The sequence below is a fragment of the Zootoca vivipara genome, chromosome 3 (genome assembly GCF_963506605.1).
Source record: "Zootoca vivipara chromosome 3, rZooViv1.1, whole genome shotgun sequence".
NCBI classification, from domain to species: Eukaryota; Metazoa; Chordata; class Lepidosauria; order Squamata; family Lacertidae; genus Zootoca; species Zootoca vivipara.
In genome coordinates this window covers 49,703,098-49,720,451 of record NC_083278.1, presented here as the reverse complement: position 1 = coordinate 49,720,451, position 17,354 = coordinate 49,703,098, and the positions used below count along the sequence as shown (strand labels likewise).

Below are 17,354 nucleotides of genomic sequence, written 5' to 3'. Positions count from 1 at the left end.
TACATGCGCAGCAAGATAAACAAGAAAGCTTTGCCCAAAAGAGTTGTTTAATTGAAAAGGCCTGTTGTTAAAGGCCTAGCATCCCTTATCTCAAGTTACCAGGGCTGGGGGTGCAGCAGGAATCAGGAACGACTGCTACTAGCCTCCGTAAAGTTCAAAGGGAGAAATAGTTTGTAGCTCTGTGACACACAAGCGAGACAGGCTGCTGAAAGGGAAAGATAATTACTATAATTTATCACTTGTCCACATTAATGAAGCTTGGGTGAATACCTGGATTTTTAAAGAAACAAAGCTGCATATCCTTGTACAACAAGTTTACCATGGCAACAGGCAGAAAGTAGCCTCTTGGAGCTATCCTATCACTGAAGGGACAGAGTAAGTTTGACTTAGACTTGAAAGAAAACAGTCAGGTACTCAAAGAAATGCCAGTGGGCAGGGCTTACTAAAGCAGCTCTGTTCATGTTCTTTCTGATAATCAGGCAAAGGGTATTTGTTTATTTGAAGATCGTTTCTTGTCCTAATCAAGAATTCGCCTTGGGTTGTTTTGTTCTGCTGTTTAGAGACCTGAATCAGAAAAATAGGTAACCCTTACCTTGGGGTCCCTATAGTGTAGTGCTGCCACTTGTATTGAGATAGAAAAGGAGGGCAATGAGCTTATATTTCAGGCCTTATGTAATCAGGCTTCAGAAATGCTTCTATTTATGCCCACAGCTCCAATTCTGTACAATGAATGTAGGATGCTGCTGTATCCTGAAAAGGGCCCTTGCCAGTTACTTTGGCGAACTTCCCTTTATCTGAAAAGGAAGAGCGGAAGCAGCAAAGACAAGTTCCTCAATGTGCTTGTGTCCTAAAAGCCTTTTAATTGATTTCTAGTCCTTCATTGCACTTTTTTTTAAAAAAAATGCACAAAGCTCATGAATTTCAGCATAGCCACACCTGTTCCATTAAAATAATATTTGTACAGTCAAGCAGCAGCTATACAGCTTAGTTTATCAGCACAGATAAGGGCCTCCCAGCAGAAGGGAAGCTCATAAAAGGACTGTTGCTCAGAGGTGCAGCTCCTGCTTGGTATCTACACATAGGGCTAGGAAATACTCCTGTCACAAAACTCTGGAAAGCTTGTATCTATCAGTATAGACAGTACTGAGCTAAATATGCCAATGGACTGACTCGATAGCGTCCTATGTTCCTAAATTCTCTAAATTAAAGTTAATTTCACAAACAGTGCTCAAACATAATATTGCATATAAATCAGTTTAACAGTCTAGCTGTTTTTGTTGCTACACCACTCCCACTAGTAATAATAATAATGTGAGTGGGCTCATGTCTAGGCATGTACCGTGTTTCTCCAAAAATAAGACACCGTCTTATATTTATTTTTCCCCAAAAAAACACACGGTGGCTTATTTTCAGGGGATGTCTTTTTTATTATTAAGTATGGTACAGTTTAACCTACAGTTTAAACTACAGTTTAACCTACAAGGTTAAACTGCCTATCACTATGGCTTATTTTTTGGGGGGGGGTATGGCTTATTTTCGGGGTATGTCTTATTTTCGGAGAAAACCCGGCAAGAAACACATTTTTATCAAGCCCAGCTAACACATGGACACAGTGTCCATGCAATACAATGTACATGGTACACAGTACATTGTACACAGTACAAATGTGAAGGCTTTAGCTAACAGCTAACTGTGCATTGATTTACACTTTATTACTAAAGGTTCTCTGTAGCTTCATTGAGACGATGTTCCTTTCCGTGCTTCCTCTCTGAGCTTCTGAATAAGGATAGGGGAGAATGAACTTCCTGAATCATTCACTTCACTACAAAGAAATGCATTGTTTTCTGACCAAAGAAGCCTATCCATCAGTAAACAGTTTGTGTGGGAGCCTCTGAAGAGTCTTCTAGGAGGATAGCTTATTCTCCCAGATCTATTTGTCTAATGAAGTGGATCATGTGATAAATGTGCATAATGAGTTTTCTCAGTTGCCAGTGGAAATCCTAGCAGATAAAACACTAAATCTCACAGGCATCACTGGATGCATAACAAGCTGATCACAGAGAGCCAAAGTCATTTGGAGAATGCTTCCTTTTCTCAACCAGAATGAAGATGCACAAAAAAGCTAATGTACTCAATCTAAATTCTAAAACCTTGGCCTCGCCAAATCCTATCAAGTCTAATACACAACATATACTACAACTTAAGAAAATGAACAAATCACAATTTGCTGTTCACCTGCCAGTTCCAATGTATGAAAGTATTACTGCCACATTGGGGGGGGGGCTTTAGGGGAGCATATCCTCTCCCCCCCCCACCAGTGATGTGAAAAAAACTGTTTTACTCAATTACATAATTACTGAATCTGAAGTATAAAATAAGATACCACAGTTGAACAACACGTAGCTCCGCTTTAAATCACTGACCAAAGCTGAGGAAATAACATTACTGACATTTAACTCTGGTTCCTGTTATCTCCAATAGCAAGTGATGTGAAAGATTACCTCATGTCACACCCCCAGATGACCCATTTATTGAGCATTTGTGATCCCCCCCCCCAGAAATTAGATGACATTTGGCTTTTGAAGGAGCATTCATTCCGATTTGTTTGTGAGGTAGTTAGATGACATTGCATCAAAGCAGTGTTATCTCACACTTTCCAGTGCATTTCCAATCACTTTCCTTATCACAAGAAGTATGATTTTTGAGGAAGCAGGTTTGTTGCACAACTATGATTGAGCAACCTGAATTTGCCAGTATGTGACAGAATCTGACCTGAAAATAGTAAATTGAGAAGTGCCCTCAGACACAGAAGAGTCATTGACAAAGCAGACAATGGACAAGGATGGACAAATAGTCTCATCTGGTGATAAAATAGCTTCTGTATTCCTTTGTTTTAGAAATCCACATATGAAGTTAGAGACCTAGTTGCTTATTAAGTATTCTTTCTAGCACGACAATGCTTCTCTTAGGCTGCCATTCTATGCCTACTCATGTGGGAGTAGGTCCTATTAAACTCAATGTGGCTTACTCCTGAGTAGTCATGTGCAAGATTGTGCAGTTAATTGTGTTTTTGTTTTGTTTTTTGACTGCATATAAGTAGCTAACTAGCTGAGGGCCAGATTTTGCCCTGGTATGGTGCCAAATAAGTACAGAATTACATCTGGAATTAATTACACCATGGCTTCGTGAAGTGAAGCTCTACTTCTGCAGAAGTTACACAGTGTTTAATGTTACATTTGGAAAAGCTATACTTTTTTCATTGAGCTGTGGAAAACAATCCTTTCTGTTCTATGTGGGCTAAATAAGGAGTCTGTTCTAAAAATAGTCGCTCATATTGGTCTAGTTATAGCAAGAGTTATAATCGTTTACAGATCTGTAAGGATCAAGTTCAAGTGAGGACATACAAGCAGAGAGGAATGGATTTGCATTTAACTGAGAAGACATGTTCTTGTTTGCTCATTAGCAGAACTGAAATTATCTTAGCTCTCTGTTTAGTTTGAGATGCTAGGGTTTCATACTTCAAGAAATTATATTTCATTCTGTAAGAGATACTTATATAAATATTGTGTAGTCAGTAAGATATGGTTGAGTAAAACATTAACTGTAACTTTTTTTACAGGTATCCATTTTGTTAAATATCAAAAGCATGCATAAAAAGGAAATCTAACAATTACAATGATATAGCCTTGCCACAAATACAAATCAAAACTAAACAATACTGCAAATACATACTACATATTCCAAGAGTGCAGCACCTTTGGTCTTCCAGATGCTGCTGAACTACAACTTCCATCATCCCTGGCCAGCTGTCAGGAATATCTGGAGGGCAAAAGGTTCCACATACCTGATCTAACATGACAAATGAAAGAACAGATAAATCCATTTTCCAATTACATATTAATAAACAATTCTGTTTTCTTCTACTGAATTTTAGATGTAGCTCAAATATGTAATAAATATATTAAAAGGGTGATTGTGGTCTGCTATTTTTTCAATCAGAATATATGGAAAGGAACATCAGCATTCTCCGTAGCATTTTAAATGTTACCCTCAATATAAATATAACATATGCTTACATTAGCAAAGATTTGCTTACATTAGCAAAGATTAGCAAAGATTAACAGTTAACTGCAGAATAAACAGCACAATTTGAGGGATGCTACTGAAACTCACACTAGGCATAATTTTATCATTTACAGCTCTGTATTCAGAGCACTTTCTACCAACCTAGCAGTTCGAAAGCACGAAGTGCAAGTACTGGTAGATAAATAGGTAACGCTCCGGTGGGAAGGTAAACGGTGTTTCCGTGTGCTGCTCTGGTTCACCAGAAGCGGCTTAGTCATGCTGGCCACATGCCCCGGAAGCTGTAAGCCGGCTCCCTTGGCCAATAAAGCGAGATGAGCGCCACAACCCCAGAGTCATCCGCGACTGGACCTAATGGTCAGGGGTCCCTTTACCTTTATTCAGAGCACTGTTCTTGCATATTTCCCATTTCCTGTAATCAGAAGTCTTACAGGTTGAGTGATTTAAAAAAGCTAACAGTTATTTTGCAGCAGTACACTATAATAAAGGGATCCTACTTTCGCTTAAAACATACTTAAAACTCACAAGAAAAGATTCATCTAGGAAAATTAAGATATAAGAACAACAACCTAATAAACATTTGAGAGAATGTGAGAATCATTTTGTAAAATCTGAAAATGAGCAGTAAATGAAATGAAATGAATCTGCACTGTGATGCCAATTTCAAGAAAGCCATTGCAGGCTTGAGACAAAAGTACTAAGAACAGAAAGATAAGAACTCATCACAATTTCTGCTTAGACTGAGATGATCGGTTCCTGCAGTTTCCACAGCACTGTGAGATCATGCAAGGTCCTCAGCATTCAAAGCAGCTGAAAACACAAGTTCATTTATTTAATTCAATAAACAAAATAGAATTTTGTCATGTTTCCACTAGAAAAAACTGACCTCATTTATTACATATTTTACTTGTTGAAACAACTGAAATATTCAAGTTGACAGCTTTTCCATACTCAGGGTTGCTGGACATAACACAGATTGTTTCAAAATACATACTTTCATACATTTTCCAATGGCAAACAGAGCTGCAGCAAAAATTATGTGTTCATTGTCAGCACCTGCAATAAAATCAAATTCTTCCTACTAGAAAAAAACGAGCAGTAGCCAAAATTTTGTTTGCCCACTGTTCTCTATTCCAAATGTCACTTTCTACGCTGTTGTGACATGGAGTTCACAACTATTTATTATGTACTGCATCCAAAGTCACTGAATGCAAACCAATTCCAGCTGTTAGACTTACTATGAATGGGGAGTACCAGAACATATTAGCATGCAGGGCTTGGGGGAAAAATAGCTCTGCCGCTGCTACCACTAATAGACATTAAATGTACCATCACAAAACTGAAGCTAATCAGAACCACCAATCAAGCTATAGTTGTTAAATGTTCACACACACAATAGAGTCATTACAGAGCCAGCTATCAAAACAGCAAAAATTTTGTTTGCATTCCTGGTGGTCTTTTCAAAAGTAATATTATTATTCCTTTCCATAAGCACAACCCTTAGATAATTAAGCATCAATCCTACGCGACAATCCACAAGACTTAACCATAACCTGAAATTCTATTGCTTTAAGTACCATTCACACACACATGCTTCATTTTCTTTGAAGCACACTTTACCAGTTCACTCATAGCTACAAATTCAGATGAGCTTATATAAGAAAAACAAATGTTAAATAGTTGGTGGAAAAAACTACTTTCATTCTTTGACATGCTTCTATCTTCCTTTAAATTGTCCTGTGGTTCCTTGGAAGGAGCCTCACTAGTATATTTGATGAGAAAGATGAAACCGGAGCTGAAAACATTGGAAAGAAATATTTTTACTTCTTTGCATCCCTATTTATTAACTTAACTTTAAAAAATCCATTAAAAGAGTATTTATTTTATAAACAAAGCGAAGACAGTAACTTTATATGAAAAAAATTGCTCTATTATATATACACATACACACACACTTTTAAATTGTATTTTAAACATAATAAAGTCTGGTAGAAACTAACAGAATTGGGTCCATCTATCATGTTTGTTTCAAACTTTGCGGACTTTGGCTTATCAGTTGATATTGAGAAATTAATGCTATCCCTGTCTTCTTTACTTTTTGCAGACAGGGGAAAAATGATTCCTCACAAAATAATGTTCTATTGATTCCAGCGTGTTGATATTAAAAAATTTAGCTAAATTTATTTTAACTAAATTAATTTTGTGTAATGGTGTAATTTATTTGCGCCATTGCTGCTCTGTGGTGTTATGGTTTGTTTTTAACTTTTTACCCAAGTTTTTTTAGTGTCATGCTATTTTGTTTTTAATACTATGTACAACTCAAAGGCCATTTGGGACAGATAGGTGACTAAGAAATGACATACACTTAGGCAGAGCTGTTTAATTTTCTTTGGTACCAGTTATTTATTCAAATTTGTAGCTGATTACTGAGGAATGTAAACATTGCTTAGCAACAGATGTCAGGAGTTCTGAAAGGCAAAGGGCAGAAATTCCTCATTTCAACACAAAATCTGACTAGGACCTTTGGATATTGCATAATATGGTATCTTCTTTTCCTTATGAAATTTCTATTTTAACAGTGGCTAAGGAGCTTCAACAATGTTTATAATAAGTGTTCATGCACACTCTATGAACTTCAGAGGTGTAAGTCGAGAATGATTTTTTTAAAAAATTAAAATAATTTGGGTGACAATTTACCAGACAATATGTTTCAGCTCTAAGCAGGATTTGAACACATCTGTTCAAGATAAATACAGAAACAGACCATTGGTCTCTCCCTGCACCTCTGCACTCTCCAAAAGCAGCTCACACCTTTTCCCTCCACGCTGTTTGCAAGGTTGTTCACACTCTCCAACTGCCCCTCTGAACACTCTCTCAAGGTGAGTGCAGTGGTGGGTAGGATTGCTGACATTTTTTTTCCTGGACACCTATTCCCCTTTAATTTTTTTCAGCCAAATGTATAAAGTTGAACTTGCAGGTGTTAAATGAACATAAGTCACAGTTTATCTGTACTGGACAAAAAAGGAGGGAAAATTTCCTTATATTTTCAGAACTGACCCTTAGTTATCTCTTAGGAAACTGACGAATAGAGTCAGACCACTGGTCCACCTAACTCAATATCATCTCTTGACCTGGTTTGCACATATCAAACCACAGTTTAGCATTACATGTTACTTCAGTAAAGCACTTTACTATGGTCTGTTAACAAAAAAGCCATAGTTTGTTGCTGACTTTAACTATGGTTTAGCATTATGTCTGAACCCAGACAGTTCTTCAACCATGGTTTCATGGTTATTGGTTGGCTTGCCCCACCCATATTGCTCTTCAAGCAACTGAGACACCAGCCAAGAGCATCTGAAAAATGAAACCCTCTCCATTCTCAGCTCTTCTTGTCACTTTCTCCTATGCTGATATCACCATTAATCATATACTTTCTGCTTTCTAACCTCACCATCCAACCTTTGATTCACAGCTGCGGCAAACACTTGCAGATGAATTGGTTTAATATTTTGGTGTATCTTTTACTGTTGAAATATTGAACTTATCTGTGGGTGGGTGGGGGAACTGAATGTTTTGTTGCATGCCTTATTTAACCTGCAGAGAGCGTCTCAGGAAAAAGTGAAGACAGCAAAGTATGCCTATCAACAAGGTCTGTTCCTGGAATTCCTTCCCTCCACATTCCTCTTTGTAGCAGTGGCTTGGAACATTTAGAAAACTTTCATGGAACATTTCCAAAGTCTGCACTGCTTAAGAAGGAACCATTCCCCCCACAAGCAGCAATTTGTTTCCCTCTTTTCTTTCTACTCTACCACTGAACCATGACTCTTCTTCAGATGGGAAGATTATAACTGGCACAATGTAAGCCAGTATACAAGAAACCAGCAGAAATTTAGCAACCATTTTATGCTTGCTATTCCCTGAATTTCTACTCTTAGAGTCCTGTTAAGAGAAATCTGATCTGAGGTTGGCGCAAGTCCTGAAAAAGAGGCATTCCACAGGGACGCTTACCCATATGTGAAACTCTGTTCAGCTTGGTCACATGTCCTACCAGCCCAGCATAACTCATACTTATACATACATACATACATACATACATACATACATATCTGGTAAAACATACATATCTGATCATATTAACAGTGAATTTTGTGTGTGTGCTTCTTATATTGGGTGACCAATATATTATATATATTGGCATAGGCCAATACTGTGTTTCTCCAAAAATAAGACCACGGTGGCTTATTTTCAGGGGATGTCTTTTTTTTTAAGTATGGTACATTTTAACCTACAAGGTTAAACTGCCTATCACTATGGCTTATTTTTGGGGTATGGCTTATTTTCGGAGAAACACGGTAAATGGACCTAACTGATGTTACTACACTGCTGAGAACCCCTACTAGGTTTGGCACGACTATTATATCATTGCAAACCACAAAAGCCCCCAGTTAATAATAATAATTTATTATTTATATCCTGCACATCTGGCTGGGTTTCCCCAGCCACTCTGGGCGGCTTCCAGAAGGATAATAAAATACAATAATCTATTAAACATTAAAAGCTTCCCTAAACAGGGCTGCCTTCAGATGTCTTCTAAAAGTCTGGTAGTTGTTGTTCTCTTTCACATCTGGTGAGAGGGTGTTCCACAGGGCGGGCACCACTATCAAGAAGGCCCTCTGCCTGCTTCCCTATAACTTGGCTTCTCGCAGTGAGGGAACCGCCAGAAGGCCCTCAGCACTGGACCTCAGTGTCCGGGCAGAATGATGGGGGTGGAGACGTTCCTTCAGGTATACTGGACCGAGGCAGTTGGCTTATCTATGTGGCACACTCATGACCAAAAGGCCACCAACAAAACTACCGTAAGCATGTGGTAACAGTAGGTAAGTGTGCTTGTCCATCGATTACAGTGGCTGACAAAAGAGCACAAGGAAAGGGCTGTAACTCTTTCAAGCAGAATCTGAAGGTTCCACATAGCCAGTATGATTAATAGCTATTGATAGACCTGGTTCTGTGAATTGTTCTTATCCCCTTTTAAAGCCATCAAATAGTGGCTATCCCTACATCTTCCTAAGTTATTTATACATTGTGGGGAAAATACTTTATGTGACTTGAATCTCTTTCACTGAAGGACCACAAATATTGAAAAGGGGGCAAGTACACAATCCACGTTCTTTACATTACCTATGTTATAAACCTCTATAATGTCCAAAACAGTGCAGCAACTTAAGCTTGCCAAGCTTCAAATTGTGCACAAAAGACTGGACTATTGGTGTCAAATAATCTAGCACTATTATCTTTACTAGATAAAGCATTCTTTTTAATATACTTGCAGCATAACCTAAACTGCAAACACATAAGATGTGGTGCTTGTATCCTTATAAAATAATGTTGCTTTAAGTGTTAAGCTCCGGTCATTTCTGAGGTCTGTGCTGGAAGGGAAACACAACCTGACAGATATTGCTGGTTTCCAGACAAACTGATGATTATTGTGACTGGAGAAACAGAAGGGTTAACATTATTAACTGGCCAAGTGAAGCAACGCTTTCCATTTGTCATTCACTCCACTGAACACTGACATATCTGGATGGAGGGGAAATGATTAATACATTCTACTCCGGGTTTCAGGTTTGAATAATGGCTAGAGTCCCAAAGTTTCGTCTCAAAGGAAGGGCGGGGGGGGGATCAGAGTATGAGTATAACAGGTATCAGACATGACGTTCCAGGTATTTCAAGTTTTGACCCACATATACATCCCGAAGCGTGAGGGTGGGTGGGTGTAAAACACATAGCTACGCAACAGTAGAAGCAAGGCCCCTTCTACCGGAGGCCCTTTGCTCAACAGCGCCCGGGTTTAACCTTCATATTATAGGGGCTCCTGCGAAAGCAGTTGAGCTCCTCACCTGTGGCAACGGGCGGAGCAAAGAGAAGAGCACGGCGGTTTCCACTTCCGCAGAGCACGAGAGTAGCCCCGCCCCGTCCAATCGGGAACACGCTCAGCGGCAACCGCCCTTTTATAAGCCGCGCTCCATTCATCTTTCTCTCCTCTGCACCGCCCCCCACCCCGCGCGCCCAGAGGAGACGTTACCTTAGAAGGGCCTTGAACCCCTTCTCTTATGTCTGTGCCCCATAAATGTTACCGGCACCCGAGATTCCTCTTGTCCTCTGAAGCGCCCCAAAGACTCACCTTTTCCTACAGACAAGCGCTTCCGAAATGGCGGCCAAACATGGACCCTGATCATGAACAGCCCCCACCCAAGCCTCGAAGCTGCCCCGCCCATCCGCGATTCGGCATTCCGCAGGCTTCTCTCATTCCCACCCAGGCCCGCGCGACCGAAAGCCGAGCCACCGATGCCTCCTGTCACTAAGTAGAAACCAAACTCTCGCGCTAAAGCTGGAGGTGGGAGGGGAAAAGAAAGCAACAGCCCGCCCTCCCTGCGCTTCTCGGTCGGCACCGCCAACACACCCCTTCCGTCACCCAACGGCGGTGGTTGGGTCCGTGACATCATCATCATGGCAACAACAGCTGCAGCCAAGGAACTCCTGCTTTTGACCATGTGAGGCGTACACAATCGCCTTGGCTGGGGCGAGCTTTGCCCGGGCTTGCCGCCGCTGCCGTTGCCTCTGGGCTGGAGCGTGCGCGCGCGCGCGCGCGCACACACGTCGGGTCCCTCCTCCCCTCCCATGAGTGCTCCGCCCGCTCGTCCATGCGCACGAGGAAGCGCGCGCGGCGGGCGGGTGAAAGGGAGGGGGCTGCGCTCGAGCTGCGGCGGGGTGGCAGCAGCCGCCGCCGCCGCTGCCGCCTGAGGAGGCGTAAGTGCGGGGTGGGGGGGCGGTGCGCCCCAGCCTCGCGGTGCGCCCAACGGTCGCCCTCAGGGGCGCCTCCCCCCGCAGTGGCGAACATGTTCTCAGTGAGGGTCGTGACCGCCGACTACTACATGAGCAGCCCTCTGCCCGGCCTGGACCCCTGCCAGTCCCACTTCAGAGAGGCGCCCGTCAAGAAGGTGCCCGTCGTGAGAGTCTTCGGAGCCACCCCGGCAGGTAAGAGAGAGAGAGAGAACCGCCCAGATGGGGGGTGCAGCAGGTTCCCCCTCTTCCGCCCCATTGAGAAACCATTGGCGGCTCCGGCATCTTGCAAGCGCGGCAGCAGCAGCCCTTTTCTCGGGGCTGCCTCTCCTTTTTGTGACTGGCTGAGTGACAGGCGCTGCCTTTCCTCCCTGCGGTGTTGGCGCGCTGCAGCGGGTGCCTCACCTACCTGCCGCCGCCACCCCTTTGGCCGCTGCGGTTGAGTGAAGTCGCCCATGGCCGGGGCCCCGCCTGGTGGTGGCGGCGGCGGCCGCGGAAAGCAGCCCCCGCCGCGGTGTGTCTGTGTATTATTGTGTTCACTATGGCACGCAGGCAACGCCGGGAGAGCGCCTCCTTCCCTTGTAGGGACTGCGCCGCTGACCCCTGACAGTTGCACAGATGGGAGGTGGTCGGAGGGTGGAGGGCGCTCTACTTGCTGCTGGTGTGTCTCGGGTGCACTGCTAGTGTATCCTTTGCTTTTTGCTGCTGGAAGTGGATGGATACGCTCCCCTCCCGCCCCCGTGTATTACAAATGTTATAAGCCGTAATGAAATGCAGCTGTATAAACAGGGCTATTTTATACTAGTGGCAGTGCTGAGCAACAACTCATCTTGGGAGGGTTTTTTATTGTTGTCTGTCTGTTTTAAAGCATAACCTCCTCAGCTGTAGAGTTTCCACACCTCATGTAGGAAGTTCCTGAGCCTGTTCTTATTTCATGAAAGGTTTCATTAAGCATCCATAATAGGGACATTTTCAATCAATGGTGAAACCTGCCTTTAAATTGCCAGTCTGCAAACTTCATAAATTCGTTAGGGTGGTAAATAAGAGCTGTTGGCTCCACTGCAGGAGTACTATTCTAATCCCTCAGAAAATTTCTAAAACTGGTTTTCCTTTCAAAATTCATTGTTAATATCCATATATTACTACATTCTGTTCTTTTCATTTTTTCTCTACTCCGTCATCTTCCTGCACCGCCAGTCCAGCTAACCACTGTTACTGGGTTTTTAATAATAATAATAATAATAATAATAATTTTCCATTACTGTTTTAACAAACCAGTTTTAGTTGATGTTATATAAACCTTTGATAGCCATAAAGTTACCTGGACAACTACACAGTTTGTGTTTCAGCTGGGCCATGTATGTATTGATGATTCCACATAGTGATAATGATTGCATGGTGAAAGACTGGACTTATACAAGAAAATGACACAATAGTTCAGACTTAGGCCAAATATTGTAATGAATAACAAGGAAGTAGGTTGGACATGATATGCTAGTGTAAAACATCAATAGCTCTTCTACAATTCTTTGCTTGTGTTTAGTATCCTACATATTATTGGCAGTAATTAATATGTCACATGTTATTTTCACCTACTTTTTTGAATTAGTTTTAAGACTAATTTTATGAAGGGAGAATATTTGAGTGTTATGAATTATGAAAACAACTACCCAGTTTACCTAAGTATGAAGGAAGCTGTGGAAGCAGCATGGTTTTGCATTAAATGTAGCTTCTTGTCCCGTCCCGCCCCCCCCCCCCCCGAGTACTGTGATCTATGATGTTTCCTTTTGGAAATTTTTACACACCCATCCACAGCAGCAGTGAACATCCCTGCATACCCAGTGCAGAGAATGGGGAGGAGAAGCAATATATGTCCTGTGTAAGCCCAACAAAAGACATAAAAAGCACCCTCCTTTTCTACCAGAATTCTCTACAATTCATGGGCAACTTGTGAGATGGAGAGGATATTTTATTTCCTTCTCACTGGACTTTTACAAAAGGGGGGGCAGTACTTCAGTGCCTTCTAGGAATGCCCAGAATCACCTCTCTGCATATGACACAGGGCATGAGAGAAGGGAGGCAACCACAAGTGATGGCTGACCACAAGCCAAGATAAAAATTGTCCATCCCTGTATGACAATGGAACATACTATGACAAAGCCCCCCCCCCCCGCACAATGTAGAATAAAGAGTAATTGAATAAAATTTCCTGATAACATGGGATGCACTTTTACATGGCCTGTGAAATAAGATGTTCTTTCTTTACTTCTAAAAAGTTTAAAGCTTAGCCTGATACATCTCCTTGAGAGAGCTACAGAATGGAAAAAAGATTTGAGCAGCACTTCTCAACATCCTTAAAGCTGCCTGCTATACAATCTTACTTGGGAATAAGCCAAATAATATTCAAAGTGAATTCAGTGGAAGTTACTTTCAGTAAATCTGCATAAGAATGGACTGGAAGTCTCACTGAAATTGAACAGAATTTTCATATAATGACTGCATATCTGGCAGTACAAAAATTGTCAAGTTAATATTTTGTCATTGTACCATGCTTCAGTATACCTGTATTATATAGCCGTGCTATTGTAACCTTGTCTTTGGAAGACAATCTTACTTGGCTACCAAAGAAGAAGATTTAAAAATCTACAGCTAATGCATTGTTATCAAAGTTTCATGCCTCATCAGTTTAGTGTTCCCATGACTTGCATAAGATCCAACATGACAACAGTGACCAGAGTATTCTTACAAGAGAGTCCCCCAAATACATCAACCCACAACTTTTTTTACTAGTCTCTGTTGGCTAGTCTTTGTAATACATTGCTGATTGGAGGGGGGCAGCTCTTCCAATTTACAAAAATTTCCCTGCCTGGTTCTAGGGCAGTGGTCATTTAAAGAACTGCAGTACCAGTTTCTTTATGGAATCCTCTACATAGCAACTAATCTTCTGTGGGATGTAGCATGCAACCTCACAGTGAAGTAATCAATATATTGCATAATATAATACTAGTGTGATTATAGCCGGATAGGGGATTCATACATGAACTACTCGATTTGAATTTTGGTAAATACATTGTTTCCATTATTGAATCTTGTGCATTTCATTGGTTGGGGAGCATTTCTATTTTCTCTGGATGGGAAAGAAAATGAGCAGCCAACCATGTGAACAGGCTGGAGATAAGTATTATCATTGTTGCTTCTTAATTTTATATGCAGACTGACACTAGAAAGTTTCCCTTTGACAACTTTATTGCCTTTAACAGGAAAATGAGCTAACCTCTAATGGGGAGTAATGAGGAGAATATCAAATAGCTATTGAATTTCCCTACTACATGTATATTCTTTGGAAAGGCATATTCTTTAGCAAGATTTTAGCTCAAAAACCTTGTAAGGCCTAAAATATAAAAGAGCCTTTGGCTGCTGCTAGAAAGACATCAAAATGGGCACTAAGTGACACTTTCTGGGAAGAATATTTTCAAGCTGAGGCACATCCACTAAAAGAGTTCTTTATCCCACCATACTTCAGATATTTACCAGTATTTTATTTTATATATGTTGTTAAAAAATATAAATATACTGCTTGATTGTTGAAAACAAGAAAGCTCAAAGTAGTTTATAAAATAAAACATTAGAATTATTGCGAAAAACAATTACAGTCGTACCTCGAAAGTCGAACAGAATTCGACTTCCAAAAGTCCATTCGCCTTCCAAAACATTCAGAAACCAAGGCACAGCTTCTGATTGGCTACAGGAAGCTCCTGCAGCCAATCGGAAGCTGTGTTGGACGTTTGGGTTCCAAAGAACATTTGCAAACTGGAACACTCACTTCCGGGTTTGTGGTGTTCAGGAGCCAAAACATTCGACTCGCAAAGCATTTGGGATCCAAGGTACGACGCTATAAACAAGTATTTAAAAATATTCAGAAGATGTTTAAAATCAACAATAGTTAAAAAGTTATAAAACACATATAACTACTTGTCTGCCTAGGCATACCTAAACAAAAATGTTTTAAGTAGACAATGAAAAGACTATAGCAAATATTCCTGCCTAATTTTATTTTAGGCAGGGCATTCCAATGTGTTTGTGCCACTATGCTAAAAGATCAATTTTGTGTGTGTGAGTGCTGAACGAGTATTATGTGCCCTGTAACAGTGCCTGTTCTACAGATCAAAGCGATTGTGTGGGCATATATGTGGTATAGCAATCCTGTAAGTAAACAGCAGGGCTGGGCAATATCTGGTTTTCAACATTGTGACATATCACCAGCTAAACGTCACGATATATTCATATATAATGATGTCTGAAATAAGGATGGAACTGTGTAGAGACAAACACAGATCCCAAGTTGGTAAGGGCTTTATTTACTAATAGTAAATCCATAAACTTGGCCCAGTAGCAAATGAACACCCAGATCACAGAACAGAGGAAGGTCTCACTCCTGTCAGCAACTGTGCTGCAGCATTCTGCACTAACTGCAGCCCCTAGATTGAGCACAAGTGCATTGCAGTAAACCAGATATTTGAAGATGGCTATCTTATCTCCTCTCAGTCTCTCCTTTTACGGGCTAAAGATACCCAGCTCCTTCAACTGTTCCTCATAAGGCTTGGTTTCCAGACCCTTGATCATCTTGGTTGTCCTCTGCACACTTCTCTCTGACCTTGTGCTATTCACTATGTCTAGAGTCTAGACACCTGTATAGGGCAAAGAGCATAAAACCTTTTTATGTCCTGTATAGCACTTGACACATTAGCAACAAACACCTTCTAGTAGCAGTAGGGTGATAATGGTAAGGGAGAAGGAAAGCAAAGGCCTACTGGTAGCTGCTCTGAGGTACGGGGACAAACAAGAATCCTGGTGAAGAGGGAATTTTGTTCCATCAGCTGCCGCCGTCTCTGCACAGCAGGGTCAGTAAAGTAAAGGGGCTTAATTTCTTGAATATCCACTGTATTAGGGGAAGACGGGGATAAGAACTGTACCACATATTCCATGACTAATCCAGTGCAATAGCTAGTAAAGGAGAATACATGTCTTGGATTGCTGTATTTTCTTGTATGTGGAACTACCATTGAAAATGGTCTGAAAAATTAAGGTACCTCCAAACCAGGCAGTAAGGTTTTTAACCGGGACTGTTTAACATGACTGAATTACATCGGTACTTCTTCATTTGCACTGACTTCGACTCTGTTTCCAGGTCCAATTCAATCATCATCCGAGCCCTTCTTCATGTGCCTCCTCCATGAGAGGTCTGTAGGGCATCAACACGAGAACAGGCCTTTTCTGCAGTGGCTCCCCGTTTGTGGAATGCTATTCCCAGGGAGGCACAGAAATTTTAATAATAATAATTCAAAGTGCTGATTTAATTTTAAATAGCTATGGCAAGGTGACATGAATTATCTCCTCCCATATATACTTAGCCAGATTCTGAAGGACCTTTTCCAGGTGCCCTCACCAAATGATAAGCAACTGTTGGTTGCTGGAGGGTGTGTGTTTTGGGCAGTGGCACTCCAGTTGTTGAATCCCTCTCCAGAAATGCTTACACAGTACCCACTTAAAGCCAGTTGAATATAGTTTTTTTGTTTGAATCATGTTTTAATGAAATATCAAATATATTTGTGTTGGAATCTTCATTGATTTTGGAAAAATCAGGTAAATGCTGAAGTGTTCATTTATGTAGGAGAAAAGATTTTCTTTCCAGGATTACTGTGTTATATTGGACACAACGAAATAATGGAAACATGAGCATCAAATACATTGCTGCACCAATTATATGTTTGCATGTGTATGTAAAGCATTTTACATGTACATCTAAAAATGTAACGAGTGTTTGCAGCAAATGTATGCTTCCACTGTTCATATGATATGGCTGTATACGCCAGGGAGTTGAAGTTGGTCTCAGTTGGTCTCAGCTGGTCTGTCTTCCCGCCCTTGTACACAAGCTGGTAAACATAAATTTACTGCTGTATAATATAGAAGTAGCCCTCAGTGTTGCTTTTACTGGTTTAATACTATTTTCATATAATAGAAAAGTAAAAAAGATTAACTAGCTTTTAATGGAAATGTGTATTCCAGTTTCATAATTTATAATAAGAAATAAACAAGTAGAGAAAAGTAGTTTTAAATTCTTGAGAAAGTGTTTTAATATTTGGTTCATCTTTGGCTTGCATTTTATTATCAGTCATTTGGCCTATATATAAATCCTATGCATGCCAAAAAACACTAAATTGGTAGAATGCTATACTTTGCTTTTACCAAACTGCAGCCACATGCCAAAGGATTTTTATTTATTTTTTGTTACATTGCTAACTTGCCTTCACTTGAAGTTTGGGTAGTATACTGTATATGAGGTCAATTCCCTCTGTCTCCTTCCCCCCTCCCTCCTTGTTTAAGCAGTATGAATGGCCTGATTCTTGATTCTGTGCTCAAGACTTTTTCTA

At 40.9% G+C, this 17,354-nt stretch overlaps 1 protein-coding gene and 1 long non-coding RNA gene across 2 annotated transcripts in view; one reads left to right on the top strand and one right to left on the bottom strand.

The window, feature by feature from the left end:
* Window positions 1–1,524: 1,524 nt before the first annotated feature.
* LOC132591894 (uncharacterized) lies at window positions 1,525–10,726 on the bottom strand. Its single transcript, XR_009557333.1, has 2 exons — window positions 10,265–10,726; window positions 1,525–5,878 (listed from the first exon to the last, which is right to left on the bottom strand). It is a non-coding gene; the product is annotated as an uncharacterized LOC132591894 (long non-coding RNA).
* Window positions 10,727–10,748: 22 nt separating this feature from the next.
* REV3L (REV3 like, DNA directed polymerase zeta catalytic subunit) overlaps window positions 10,749–17,354 on the top strand; it is a 58,890-nt gene continuing 52,284 nt past the window's right edge. Inside the window, exon 1 of the mRNA XM_035109081.2 lies at window positions 10,749–11,118. Coding sequence (XP_034964972.2) covers window positions 10,785–11,118 — 334 coding nt within the window. The 5' untranslated portion in view covers window positions 10,749–10,784. The remainder of the gene's footprint in view (window positions 11,119–17,354) is intronic.